At 57.1% G+C, this 14,270-nt stretch overlaps 1 protein-coding gene across 1 annotated transcript; it reads left to right on the top strand.

Annotated features, from left to right (window-relative positions):
* The first annotated feature begins 981 nt into the window (after positions 1 to 981).
* On the top strand, positions 982 to 11,317 carry GNB2 (G protein subunit beta 2). The gene is made up of 10 exons (XM_039324846.1): positions 982 to 1,330; positions 6,844 to 6,967; positions 7,252 to 7,290; positions 7,383 to 7,489; positions 7,644 to 7,707; positions 7,804 to 7,966; positions 8,055 to 8,121; positions 9,043 to 9,244; positions 9,699 to 9,915; positions 11,200 to 11,317. Exons 2-10 carry the CDS (start codon positions 6,911 to 6,913, stop codon positions 11,304 to 11,306), a joined length of 1,023 nt encoding a protein of 340 aa, XP_039180780.1. The 5' UTR covers positions 982 to 1,330; positions 6,844 to 6,910; the 3' UTR covers positions 11,307 to 11,317.
* The last annotated feature ends 2,953 nt before the right edge of the window (positions 11,318 to 14,270 follow it).

Here is a 14,270-nt window from a genome sequence, read left to right on the forward strand (position 1 = left end):
TTTGATCACGTGGCTATGTGTATACCGCAAACGTCGTGTGAAAAACGCTCATGAGTCGCTTTTCTCGGTGACCGGACACTAAATGAACCGTTGTAAGTCGAGGACTGGCTGTATTGCTAGTCTGGGTATGACAGGCCATATGCTGAATAAGTAATAATTACACTCCGGCTCCCCAGCAACCAGGCTCTTGGAGCAGAGCCAAGCTCTTGGCTTGTGGCGGGTGCGAGCAGCCTCCCAAACAGGCTCGGACTCCAATTCCTATTATCGCCAGCCAGAGCGGTCTGAACCCAGGAGGCAGCCAGAGGGCAGTTCTGTTCCTGGGGATGCGCCCGAGGGGCCTTCCCTTGCAGCCAGCCTGCTTGGCATCTCTCCGGGCTGCGAGGCAGGCAGGTGTTCCCCAGGTGCAGCTGAACCTGGCCTGAGCTTCTGCCTGCCAGGATAATGGCAGAAACCCCAGTGACCAGCTGGTTCCACTGGCAGCCCCCTGCAAGGATGCCCCTGCGGACACCCGCCTGCTCGCCAGGCTGCTTCACAGGCCACTTTCCAACTTTTGCAGGGACCGATGGGAGTTGTAGTCCCGACGCATCCGGAGAGAGGAGGTTAGAACGGGCTGTTTCGGACTGTACCATCTTTCCTGGAGGGAAACAACTCTCCCCTGAAAGAAATGCGTGCACTCGCCCCTTCCTGGCCGCAGGCGGGAGAGACTACAATCCCCAGAAGGCCCAGCTTCCCTCGGGGATCGCAGGTCCCAAGGCGTCTGGATGCTTCTTCCCCGCCCTCACCGTGGGCCACCCTTGAGAATTGGTATGCCCCGAGCCCTTCTCCTCCCCCCCCGGTATGCGTGGTCTGGCCCTGCCCATCCGAGTTGGTATTGCCCGACTTGAGAATTATTTTCGAGGCGGGGGGAAGGAGGCGCGGGCCCGGCCTCGCCCCACACCGGGAAGAGTCTTCCTTGTCCCCCGCCCGAGCTTGACAGCCTGCCAGCATCCGTCGTGCTCCCCTTGCCGCACGACCTCCCCCCCTCCGAGCGGGCGGACTTGGTTTCTCCCGCTCCCCCCTCCCTGCGGGGAGTCCTTTCGGCCGCGTCCGACTCTGGGCGCGGCGGGATAGCCTCATCACTGGGCCGGCGGGGCGAGATCGCTCCGCGCGCTCCCGAGTCGAGTCCCGGCTGCCGCCGCCGCCGCTGCCGCGCGCTCTGAGCAGCAGAAGCAGCAGCAGTAGTAGCGGCCGAGCGCGATCCTTCCGCCCCTGGAGCAGCGGAAACGAGTCCCCCGCCCCCCGGCCCCCTCGTGCGGCGGCGGCGGCGGCGGCGCTGCAGGAGCAGCAGCAGGTAGGTGGAGGCCGACTGGGGAAGGCCGTGCAGTTCCCCCTTCTTTTCCTCCTCCTGCTGGGCTTCCCCTCTTCCCCCCTCCCCCCCCAGCCTGCAGCCCCCCGGCCAAGCGCTCCCGACCCCCCATGCAAGCTCGGAAAGCTGGCTAGTCCGGGGCGGCCGCTCCCCCCGCCGCCCCAGCCTTCGCCGGCCCCGTAGCAGCGCCCGCCCCATTGCACAACCTCCGGGCGCTCCGCCGCCCGCCCCTCCGCCGGCAACCGCCCTTTCGACCCCGAGCGGTGGGAAGGGGCCGCCCGGCCGCCCTCTTCCCCCCCCCCAGAGCCCCCCGCTCCTTTCTACGCCCCCTACCACGACCTCTCCCCCCGCAGCCCCGGCTCTCCGGGGCTCCCGCGGTCCCTCCCCACCGAAAGCAGCCAGCAGAGCGGTCCCCCCTCCCTCGCTTTGGGGGGGGGGTCCGCGATCGCCCCAAGTGTAAATTGGTGCATTGGGTTGCCCCCCCTCCTCGTCATTCCCTGCCCCCCCCGAAAGAAACTGGGCTTCCTCCTGTATCCCCCACCCCCCACCAACCCTTGGCGCTTTGGGAGGGGCTCCTTGTGGCGGGGGGGGGCAGGCAGGGCGGAGGTGGAGACCGCCGGGCTGGCAGGTGGGCGCCCCCTCCCCGAGAGAGCCGTCGAGGCACCTCCGGGGCTAATGAGCCCGGCTGGAGGCTGTCATTACGGGCAAATGAGTCCCCCGAGAGAGCCGGCGCTTTCCCCCGGGGCGCCCCAGGGCTCTGCCTTCAAATGGCATCTTGCCCGCGGGGGGGGGGGAGAGACTGTGTGGCGTTGCCTCTTTGCAGTTGCGGTGGGGTTTTGTGCCGTCGTGACTTTTGCAGAGTTCGGACCCGAAGGAGGCCCAAGAGCCCCCCCCCCCGCTCGCCTCCCTCCCTCCCTCCGCCAGCCTTGCACCAGTTCTTGCACTTCCTCTTGGGCTGGCAAACACACCCACTGCGATGCCTCAGCCCCTCCACCAGCGGAAGGGAGGGCGGGTGGGGTGGGAGGCAAAGCAGCTCTCCCAGGGACGGGGGGGGGTCGCACTGGGCAGCCTGAACCTCCAGTGGGGACCCCAACCGTGGCAGGACACCCTGCAGGAAAGTGGGTGGTGGGCTATAGCCCGGCGCCGGGTGAGATGCCCACCACCTGTTGAGCCCCAGAATTGGGGGGGGGGTGCTTGGAGTTGATGCAACACTGCAGAAGAGGAGGGGGTCTACCGCACTCCCAACTCTGAGGGTCTCTGCTGTGAGGAAAAGACCCCCCCCCCCCGAGCTTGGAGGGTGGAGCCCCAAAGTCAGACAAGAGTTTTGAGAAGGGTCAGCTGCCCTGGGACTTGGGCAGGGGGAGTGAGAATGAAAGGGGAAATGCCGGCTGTGAAAAGTTGAAAGTTGAAAAAGTCCCTGCCCCTGAGTGAGGGTCCCCGATGGAGACGCTGATGCTGTGGCTTTGCGGTTGGGGGGCAGCCCTGTCCCTGCCACAACCCCACTGCTTTTTACTTCCTGTGCACAGTTTTTTCCACTTCCTTGTTCCTCCTCGGATGGTGTTTCTCAACCTCGGCTGCTTTCAGATAAGTGGACTTCAACTCCCAGAATTCCCCAGCCGTCTTAAAGGGGCCAAGGTTGAGAAACGCTGCTCTAGAGCAGGGGTCTGCAACCTTGACCGCTTTAAGACTCGTGGACTTCAGCTCCCAGAATTCTGGGAGCTGAAGTCCACGAGTCTTAAAGTGGTCAAGGTTGCAGACCCCTGCTCTAAAATGCAGGTGGTCCTCAAGTTCATTTAGTGACTTGTTTGAAGTTCCAACAGCAGTGAAAAAAGTGAGTTACGGCCGTTTTTCACACTTACGACCGTTGGCACATGCCCATGGTCACGTGATCAAAATTCAGATACTTGGCAGCTGATTCATATTTATGACGGTCTCAGAAATCTTGGAGTCGTGTGATCCCCTTTTGCAACCTTCTGACAAGCCGTTTAACAACCGTGTCACTAACTGAACAACTTCAATGTTTCTCTTAACAAATGTCTCGCTTAGCAACGGAAACTTTGGGTTCAGCTGTTGTAAGTCAAGGACTACTTGTAAAGGCTCTAGTGTAGTGTTCTGCTGCTGAACCAGGAAAGGAAGATATGTATAAAGTTGGATTATTAGTGTGGCTTGAGGAGAGACGCTCTGGGTGCAGCTGGGGGTGTCTGTGGGGTTCCCAGTGAGTTGCTGGGGTATCTCCCTCCCAGCCGGTGGGGTTTGGCTGGCAATTTGGGGTGCTCTGCAAATAAAGTATTTTATATTTCATAATATACCGCTTTATAAAACCTTGGTAAGGGCCACACCTGGAATACAGCATGCAGTTTTGGTCTCCACATTACAAAAAAGATGGGGAAATGCAGAGAAGAGCAGCTAAGGTGATTAAAGGCCTGAAGCCTAAAACCTACAAAGAAGAAGGGCTTCAGGATTTGAGTTTGTCTACTTCAGTGGTTCTCAACTTTTTTAATGCCACGACCCCCAACCGGTCGTAAGTTGAGGACTATTCAACCGGTCCTAAGTCGAGGACTACTCAACCGGTCATAAGTCGAGGACTATTCAACTGGTGCAGCACCATTTGCAGAATGGGACTTTTGGCGGGCTCAGCAGGGCAGAGACAGCCTGGACAATTCCTATTGGCTTTGGAAAGCCAATAGAATTAGACTCTATTCAAGAGAGTCTATTCTATTGGCTTTCAAAAGCCAATAGAATAAAAGGGAGGCGCACAGCTAAGGAAAAGGGGGAAAAAATGGCGGACTGCGTTGTTTGGCGACCCCTGTGAAATGGTCGTTCGACCCCAAATGGGATCCCGACCCACAGGTTGAGAACCGCTGGTCTACTTGAATGAAAAGAAGGAGGTGGGATGACAGGATAGCAGTCTTCCAGTATTCCAAGGGCTGCCCCAAAGAAGAGAAGGGGGTCAACCTATTTTCTAAAGCACTTGAAGGCAAGACAAGAAACAACCAAAGAGAGAAGCAACTTGGAAATTAGGAGGAATTTCCTGACAATTAAAACAATTTAATTTGCCTCCAGAAGTAGTGGGTGCTCCAACCCCGGGAGGTTTCCAAGGAAAGATTGGACAGCCATTTATCTGGAATTGTATTGCATCTCCTGCTTGAGCAGGAGGCTGGACTAGAAGACCTCCATGGTCCTCCCCAGCTCTGTTCTATTCTAAATAAACACAGGGGTTTCCCCCTATTGTGAATCTGTCAGCCAGGCAGGTTTACAGCAGGGGGAGGCTGAGGCCTCCATCCCGCTGGGCTCCCATCAGTCTCTTGCCAGCCCTTTCCCCCCCCCCCTTGCCGCACCCCAGGAAGGCTTCCAGATTCCCACAGCGGAGGATCAGTGCGGCCTGGAGCTTCGGACTGGCCTGGAGCTTCGGACTGCGGAGGGACAGGGAGAGCCTGTGATCTGAGATGAATTGGAGGGCCAGGGGTGTTGGGGAGGGACTCTGATCCTCCTGCCTCCCTCCCTGCAGCCACGCGGCCCTCCATTTCTAATGGATGGGGGGGGGGATGTCTGGCGTCTTGCAGAAGTGCCAGGAGTCCGTTCCCTGCCCATGGCAAAGATGCCCATTTTGGAAGGTGGCACCCGACGTTTCCCTTTCTGTGCTCCAGCTCTTTCTCCACCCCACCTGGTGCCCCCCCCGCTTGCTTTGGGGACCCTGGGAGCCGGCGAGCCCCAGCTTGGCTTGTTCCCCGTGCAGATTTTTTTAAGGCCGCTCTAGGCTTTGGGCCGGAGCGAAGGCTGAGCAGCAGCGGGGAAAGGCAGCTCTTTCCTTGCCCCCCCCCCCAGGAAGGAGCAGCCCCCCCCCCTGCCAGAGGAAGCCGCCCTTGGCTGCCTTCCCTTCCCACTTCCTCCCTAGAGCAGGCCGGATCCATCCCTCGCCCTGGCTTTCTCATCCCGTTGCCCAGGCAACCGCCTCCCGGAGCATAGAGCAGTGTGTGTGTGTGTGTGTGTGAGAGAGAGAGAGACAGAGTGGCCTGTCGCCTTAGCAACCTTGTCTTTTTGGCTTCTCTGGAGTGACATGGGGGGGGGTCCATAGCGGGCGACCCCACCCTTATTTGCCAAAGGCTGCAACTGCAGGGCTTTGCCAGGAAGTGAAAATCCAGCTGCTCTGAGTTTCTTCCCCCCCCCCCCGCCTTGTTTCCATTCAGAAGCGGTCATGGGAATTAGAGAGAGGGTCCTACCATGGGGGGGGGGTGTCTAGGAAAACAACTCCTCTCGTGCTGAGTGGTGGGTCGAGATGCATTCCTGCAATGGATTTGGGTGAGGGGCATTGAGGAAAGATGGGGACGATATTTCTAAGTGGGACCCTTCCCACTTTTGTGTGTGTGTGTGTGTGTGTGTGTGTGTGTGTGTGTCCGTCCCTTCCCCCCTCCTCTTGCACCTGTAGGTGTTTGGGGTTGCAACTGCTGAGTGGAGCCACTTTCAATTTCCAGACTAGCCTTCCTTGTCCACCCACCTCCCTGCCGCCCTCCATGGCTAGGGGATTTGGGGGGGCCTGGGTTGCAATGGGGGGGGCTGAGCAATCCCTCAAATCCCCCTTTTTAGGGGTCCTTCAAGTGGGGTCAGGCACGGGACGGTGAGATTCCTGCAGTGGCAAAGGGTCAGGCCTTGAGTGGATCCGCAGACATTCAAAATCCACCTCCTTCCAAGGCAGCAGCGCCTGGATCTTGTCCACCACACGGTCAGCCGGTCCCTTTGCCCCCTAAAAGGGAGTCAGGGGTCCAGCTGGCCTTGCGGACCAGGGACAAACAGAGGGGAGACGCAAGGCACAGTGGCAAATGGGGGCTGCATCCATTTTTTCGGGCACCATTTTTTCGGGGGTCTTGCTCTCTTTGCAAGTGGAAAAATATTTTTTTTAAAATATATTTTATTGTGTTTTTTTTTAACCTGGAAAAATATTTTTAATCCAGCAGGCGCTTTGGGCTGCCGCGTGGATGTTATCCTTGACTTACAACCTCAGCTGAGGCCAGCATTTCTGTTGTTGACGTTTGTTAAGTGAGTTTTGCCCCCTTTCCTGCCTGGGCCGCTAAGCGAACCGCTGCAGTTGTTAAGTTAGTAACCCGGTTGTTAAGTGAGTGTGGCTTCCTCCATTGAACTTTGCTTGTCAGAAGGTGAAGAAAGAGGACCACGTGACACACACACACACACGGGATGCTGCGATGGTCATAAAGCAAGCATCTGAATTTTGACCACACCATCGTGGGGATGCTGCAAAGGTCGTAATCCTGAAAAATGTCGCAAGTCACTTTTTTGGGTGCCGTTGTAACATCGAATGGTCACTAGACCAATTATTGTAAGTTGAGGACTGGACGTACTGCGATTGTGTGTGCATTCTTAGCTGCCGTTCAGTGATGCACCTTTATTTGACTGTTTGGCAAAAATGCAAGATATTCTTCCTTAAAAATCACAGTTAATAATTTCCTATGATTCTCTCTCTCTCTCTTTTTTTTTTCCCCCAGGCAGGATCGTGGCTAAGTGAAAGGGGCTGCTGGCCAAGCCCCTGGCCCCCCAACCCCCCCAGCCACCATGAGTGAACTGGAGCAGTTGAAGCAGGAAGCAGAGCAGCTGCGAAACCAGATCCGGGTGAGTTACTCGGAGGAGTGGGGCTGCAACAAGGTTCCAGTCCTCAGTGAGGCGGCAAAATACATCTTGAGAAAGCAGAAGGTGGCCTTCACGGCATCAACCTGCTGGCAAAGGGGGTGCTGGAGGATCCAACACTCCAACTTGCCCAGGAAGGGGGATGAAGGGGGGCCGTTGGGACTGGGGGGGAGTGGGCATTTCCTGGTGGGACGAGCGAAGCTGCTGAGGGGCATCTGGGCTGCCCATTAAGCCGGCGTGAGCCTCCTCTTCCTCTTCCTCTCCTGCAGGACGCCAGGAAAGCATGTGGGGATTCCACGCTGACCCAGGTGAGGCAGGTGGGGTCGGTGAGGGGGGAGGAGGTGGCCTCTGGGACCCCCTTGGGCCCCCCACCACTGACCCCTCTCTTCCTCTGCTCAAGATCACCGCTGGCCTCGACCCGGTGGGCCGGATCCATATGCGAACGAGGCGGACGCTGCGCGGCCACCTGGCCAAGATCTACGCCATGCATTGGGGGACGGACTCCAGGTGAGGACCAGGATGGGGCTGCCGGCAAGGGGGCTGAAGCCCTCCCCCCAGTAAAGAGGGATGGGAGATTTGGAAACGTCCTTGGGGAGGGGTCCCCATCCCTGTCCCCGAACGACCAAGGCTCTGAGCCCCATTTCCCTCCTTGTCGCTCCAGACTTTTGGTTAGTGCCTCTCAAGACGGCAAGCTGATCATCTGGGACAGCTACACCACTAACAAGGTGAGGCCGAAGGCGGCCCGGGGGGCACCTGGAGACGGTCCACGCAGGGCTTAGGGCCCTGGGGCCGCACCCCGCTGAATGCCACTCTCCTTCCAGGTTCACGCCATTCCGCTCCGGTCATCCTGGGTGATGACCTGCGCCTACGCGCCCTCCGGGAACTACGTAGCCTGCGGAGGCCTGGACAACATTTGTTCCATCTACAGCCTCAAAACCCGCGAAGGGAACGTCCGGGTCAGTCGGGAGCTGCCAGGACACACAGGTGAGGCAACGGACTCGCTCTTCCCCTGGGGAGGGGGCTGGGCCCCCGCCGTCTCCCTCACCTGACCGACTGTCCTCTCCTCCGCCAGGGTACCTCTCCTGCTGCCGGTTCCTGACCGATAACCAGATCATCACCAGTTCGGGAGACACCACTTGGTGAGTGGCAGGACTTTGAACCAAGTGGACGCCAAGCCAAGGGCTGGGTGTGTGTATGTGTATTGTGATAGATCAGTGACTCACTTGCTAGACAGATTTTGGAGCCGTCATTGTGGCTGAGACCCACCCAGAAGTGGATAACAAGTAGTCCTTGACCCACAACGTTTTGTTCATTGACCGTTCAGAGTTACAGGGGTGGCAGTTCGGCAGTTTTGAGTCTCACCGGCTCAAGGTTGACTCAGCCTTCTGTCCTTCCGAGGTCGGTAAAATGAGGACCCAAATTGTTGGGGGGGGGGCAATATGCTGACTCTGCAAACCGCTTAGAGAGGGCTGTAAGACGGTATATAAGTCTAAGCGCTGTTGACAAAATGTGACTTACAACCATTTTTCACATTTGCAACCCTGGCGATGTCCTCATGGTCACGTGATCAAAATCCGGACAATTGATTGGCGACCGGCTCATATTTATAATGGTCCCAGTGTCCCAGTGATCCCCTTTCTGACAAGCAAAGTCAAGGGGGAAGGCAGGTTCACTTAACAACGTAACAACTTAAGTGATTCGCTTGACAGCCATGACGAGAAAGCTCATAAAACAGGGCTGAATTTGGCAACTGTCTTGCTTAGCGGTGGAAAGTTTGAGCTCAATTCTAGTCATAAGTCCAGAACTACCTCTGTTGAGCCACGATCATCCCAGTGTGTTAGAATTAAGAAAAATCTACAAAAGGACACCGTAAAGTCAGCCGGTGCAGGACCGTGTCCCAAAGCGATTTCACTCCGATTCAGTCAGAACAAGTTCTCTAAGGCCATCTGACCGTCCCATGTCCATCTTGGCACGGTGTATTAACCCTGTGATCACATCTGGAGTGCTGAAGCCACGTGGGGGTCGTGCCTGACTGCCTACCTACCTTTCCTCCTTGCCAGTGCCCTGTGGGACATCGAGACGGGCCAACAGACCACCACCTTCACAGGCCACAGCGGGGACGTCATGTCCCTCTCGCTGTCCCCCGACATGCGCTCCTTCGTCTCGGGCGCTTGCGATGCTTCGGTCAAGCTGTGGGACATCCGAGACAGCATGTGCCGGCAGACCTTCACAGGACACGAATCCGACATCAACGCTGTCTGTGTGAGTGCAGAGCTTGACCTCTGTGTGTGTGTATGTGTGTGTGTGAGCGAGAGAGGGGGGGGGAGGGTTTGTAGGAGACCAGACTCAGAAGACCCTGTTTGAGATGCTGTCTCGTGGCAAGCATCTGGGCCAGAGCTTCTGAACCTTGGCCGCTGTTAGGCACAAACAACCAGACTTACAAATGTAGAGTTCAAAGTAGCTACTTTGTTGTTCTGTGCCTGTAGTACAGGAATCTCCCAACTGGCAGCTTGCCTCTGGGAAAGACTAGATGAGTCTAGAGGGGGAGAGCAGACTTTGTCCTCACTCGTGTTTACGTTAACGAGTTCGTGCTAATTCCCCACTTGATCTCAGCTGGGACGATTGCTCCGCGACGGCCATTTTAAGGTGGGCGGACTTCAATTCCCAGAACCCCCCTAGCGCTCTCAGCTGTCTCCCCTCTTCCTTTCTCATCCAGTTCTTCCCCAATGGGAATGCCTTCACCACGGGTTCCGATGATGCCACCTGTCGCCTCTTCGACCTACGTGCCGACCAGGAGCTGATGCTGTACTCGCATGACAACATCATTTGCGGCATCACCTCGGTGGCCTTCTCCCGCAGCGGACGCCTCCTGCTGGCCGGCTACGATGACTTCAACTGCAACATTTGGGACTCCATGAAGGGCGACCGGGCAGGTGAGTGGCTAGCAGGAGGTCATCCACCTCGGCCTCGCAAACCAGATCAGACCATAGTGTACCGTGTTTTTGAACTGTGCCTTGCCAGGCCCCAAGAACCCCGTGTGGAGTTTTTTGAGTAGCTTGTTTCTTGTTGTTTGAGGGGTCCCTGGTGCTCTCTCGAGCTTGGTTGTTACCTTGTAGTCACTTCGTGACCCATATAGGGAGCCCCCTCACTGCTAGGAGTGGGGGCTGTGAGGAGGAGGAGGAAGCAAAGGACTGGGGGGGGGTCTTTGCTGCTCTCTTAGCCCAACTAGAAAACATCGTGTTGGTTATTGTTGTTTGCCTGTAGACCAGTGGTTCTCAACCTGTGGGTCGGGACCCCATTTGGGGTTGAACAACCATTTCACAGGGGTCGCCAAACAACGCAGTCCGCCATTTTTTTCCCCTTTTCCTTAGCTGTGCTACTCCCTTTTATTCTATTGGCTTTTGAAAGCCAGTAGTATAGACTCTCTTGAATAGAGTCTAATTCTACTGGCTTTCAAAAGCCAATAGGAATTGTCCAGGCTGCCTCTGCCCTGCTGAGCCCGCCAAAAGTCCCATTCTGCAAACGGTGCTGCACCAGTTGAGTAGTCCTCGACTTACGGCCGGTTGGGGGTCACGGCATTAAAAAGGTTGAGAACCACTGCTGTAGACAAATCTTGCCAGAATGAAGCAACTGCCTGCAGTATCTATACCAGGGGTAGGCAACCTTGGCTCTTTTATGACTCGGGGACTTCAACTAGTTGAAGTCCACGAGTCATAAAAGAGCCAAGGTTGCCTACCCCTGAACTATACAGACTCTGTGAGCTGCCAGGGAGGGGCCCTCTTGACCCTCTTCCTGCCTAGCAGACACTCCGAGCTCCGCTGCCTCTTTGCCCTCGGGAAAGCCACCCCTCCCTCCTGGGAATCCAGACGGCTTTCCACCGCAGGCCAACCCGATAGTCCCACAAAGTGGACTAAATTCTGCCCTAAGCCGTAGCCGGTCTTTGCTGCCTGCATCTTGGCCGTAGGCAGATTGGGTGATCTGCCCATTTGGAGTCCCCTATCCCAGGCCAGCATTCCGAAAGGGAAACTCCATTGCTGGGGGGGTGAGGGGGTGTCTGGCTGGACCCATTGGGGAAGCAGGCAAAGGGAAAGTTCTCTTGGGGTTTGTAAGGTCCCTCTCCCTCTGGACTGACCGACAGAAGCCTTGAGGTGCTCTGTGCCCCCCGATACCATTCCTCCGGGCACTGCTCCATTGCTACCAATCCTCTCTCCTTCCAGGGGTCCTCGCTGGCCACGACAACCGGGTCAGCTGCCTGGGCGTGACGGACGACGGCATGGCTGTAGCCACCGGTTCCTGGGACAGCTTCCTGAAAGTCTGGAACTGAACCAGCCTTCAGCTGGATGGGGGCTGGGGGGAGAAGGGCAGGCGGCCCTTGGCGGCCCCCCACTTGCCCCCTCTGCTGTGGCCTTCAGCCTCTGCCCCTCAGCTGGCTGCCCTCCCGGGGTCCGTTCCCCCCCATTTCTTTTTCTGCTCCACTTCAACATTATTCTAAGCCAGATTTCCACACGCAACATGGAGGGGGGGGGGAGGATGCCAGCGAAGCTGCCGAGGAGCAGCAGGGGGTGCCAGCCTCGTAAATAAAAGGTGTTGAGGGGTTACAACGCAGCACTGTGTGATTCCATCGAGGGAAACTGCAGGGCTGGGGAGGGGAGCGAGAAGTTTCTGGGTGCCCCCCCCCCAGCACTACCTAAAGCAGGGGTCTCCAAACTTGGCCACCTTTAAGACTGGTGGACGTCAACTCCCAGAATTCCCTGGGACTAATGCATTCCTGTGAATAGGTATACCATTATGGCTCATTTACTCTCTTGTACTGGTAATCCCTTCCTCTGCAATCTCAGCACTCTAGGCAGTAGGAGAAAAACAGGCATGGCTAGCTGAGGAATTCTGGGAGTTGAAGTCCACAAGTCATAAAAGAGCCAAGGTTGCCTACTCCTGGGTATACCCATTATGGCCTGTTTACTCTCTTGTACTGGTAATCCCTTCCTCTGCAATCTCTACGCTCTAGGCGGTAGGAGAAAAACAGGCATGGCTAGCTGAGGAATTCCGGGAGTTGAAATCCATAAGTCTTAAAGGGGCCAAGTTTGGAGACCCTACCCTAGAGCAATGGGGTGGGGTGGTTGGGTGGCGTTTGGATCCTGGCCTCCTGGGCAGATGCGGGTCCAGAACACCAGCACGGGCCAGGCTGTTGGGTTCTTCGGGGGGAAGAGGGGTGTCCTGCAGAGATTTCCTCAGAGCCCACCCTTATTTGGTTCTGCTCTAACCTGCAAATGGGAGTACCTCAATCCAGCTGTTCAGCCTGTCTAGTTTGCGCCAGGAAGGCGATTGGGTCCAACATTCCTGAGGTGGGGGCTCAGCTCAGAAACTCCTCCCCTTTTTTTCTTTTCTTAGCTGGCCATCCCTGGTGGCTAAAGGGCAGTACTGCAGTCTATGTCGGCTGACTGCCAGATGCCAGCAGCTCGATCCTGACTGGCTCAAGGTTGATTCCGCCCCTTCTGCCCATAAAATGAGGACCCGGGTCATTAGGCTCCATATGCTGACTCCGTAAACCATTTAGAGGGGGCCGTGAAGCCGTATGATGAGTCTAAAGTGTTGCTATTTGCGCCTGATTTTCCCTCCCGCTCAATTGGCCAGAAGAGTCAGGCCTAAGGGTTAGCACCAATCTTGGGGGGGGGGGGTGATTTTGATGCTGCAGCAGCTGACCCCGCTCCTCAAAGACTGGCCACAAGGAGGCGCTCTGTGCTTCTTCAGCTCTTGAGCTGCTCTTGGCCTGGCCGTCAGTAAAAAGCTGTCCAACAGGTGCAGCTAGTCCTCAACTTACAACCAGGATTGAGCCCAATGTTCATGTTAAGTGAAAAATTGAGTTTTGCCCCATTTTATGACCTTCCTTGCCACAGTTAAGTGAATCGCGGCAGTTGTTAAGTTAGTAATATGGTCATTAAGCAAATCCCTTCAACTTTCCCGGTCAGACGGTCGCCAAAGGGGATCACGTGGTCCCTCTGGAACACTGCGACTGTCGTAAGTACGAGTCTGTTGCCAAGCGTCCCAGTTTTGATTGCCTGATCGCAGGGATGCCGCAACAGTCGCAAGTGTGTAAAATGGTGGTCAATCATCTTTTTCAGTGCTGTCGTAACATCAAACGGTCAGTAAACAGTTTTGAGTCAAGGGTCACCTTTATCTTGGGGGGGGGAGGAAGGAGGGGAGTGAAAAAGTCCAGGTCATTCCACAACATCTAAGCATTTATTTCCTTGCAGACAGGCAGAGCAGAGGGACGGAACAAAAAACCATTTACAAAACACGCAGCAAGTGGAAAGATATGTACAGAAGGGGAGGGGGCTCAGCCTCGCGCCCCCTTCGGAGGGTCTGCCCCCAGCGAAAGCCAGTCTCTATGCAGCTTAAGAGAGCAAAGCCGTCTTGCGCGCAACCAGCAGACACACACACACACCCCGTCCCCAGTTTAAGGCGCAGGAGCAGACTGGCTCCAGCTGGCCCGTCCTTGGCAGGAGGAAGGGCCGCAACAGGACTCCTCGTCTGCCCCTCGCAGTCCAATTCGGCCGGTCCGGCTGCGGCTTCGTCTTCCGGCAGAAGAGCCAAGTCCCGTGGGCAGCCAGCCAGCCTGGGCGGAGATGGGGGGTGCCCCCCCTCAAGTCTTTCAGGCAGGTGGTCCATGGGGAAGCATCCGGCACCCGAGGCGGGGGGAGGTGGGGTCTGGGGTCCCTCTCCCGGGCCCTGCCGTTCACGCCGGGAAAAGGTGAAGTCTGTAAACATCTTTCCACTCTCAGTGGGGGCTAAGAGACCCCCGGGCCTCCATCACAGTTTGTCATAACACTCGGGAAGGAAGGGCCGCGACAGTGTCCGGGCCTCGCCTGCCTTTGGGGGGACGGCAGCCGCAGCGGGGAGGTAGATGGTGGCCAGAGTGGGCGGCCGAGCCGGCGGGGCCCTCCATGCGTGGGGCGCCAGGGAGGGCAAAGGCCAGGCTCCCGTTGCTGCCGCCGTCGATGTGGGCAGGTGTCCAGTCGAGGCTCCCAGACCTCATTCCCGGCTCCAGGGGTATCTCGCCGGCTGGCCTCAGTCCAGCTTCCCTGGTCTTCCTCGCCAAGTGGCCTCCTCCAGCGGACCCCCCCCCCCCGGTCTGCCCCTCCAAAGAAGTTTGTGGGTACAGTTTTAAGGCATCAGAAAAACACAAAAAGTTATCAGGAAGGTTTGGAACGAGCAAAAAAGAGTGGGGGAGCCCGTCACTTCTCCAGAAGCCTGGGGAGGGGAGAGGGGGGGCTGCAGCGAGGTTTTTTCC

The sequence above is a fragment of the Crotalus tigris genome, unplaced genomic scaffold, assembly GCF_016545835.1.
Source record: "Crotalus tigris isolate CLP2741 ecotype Arizona unplaced genomic scaffold, ASM1654583v1 scf7180000024309.744930, whole genome shotgun sequence".
NCBI classification, from domain to species: Eukaryota; Metazoa; Chordata; class Lepidosauria; order Squamata; family Viperidae; genus Crotalus; species Crotalus tigris.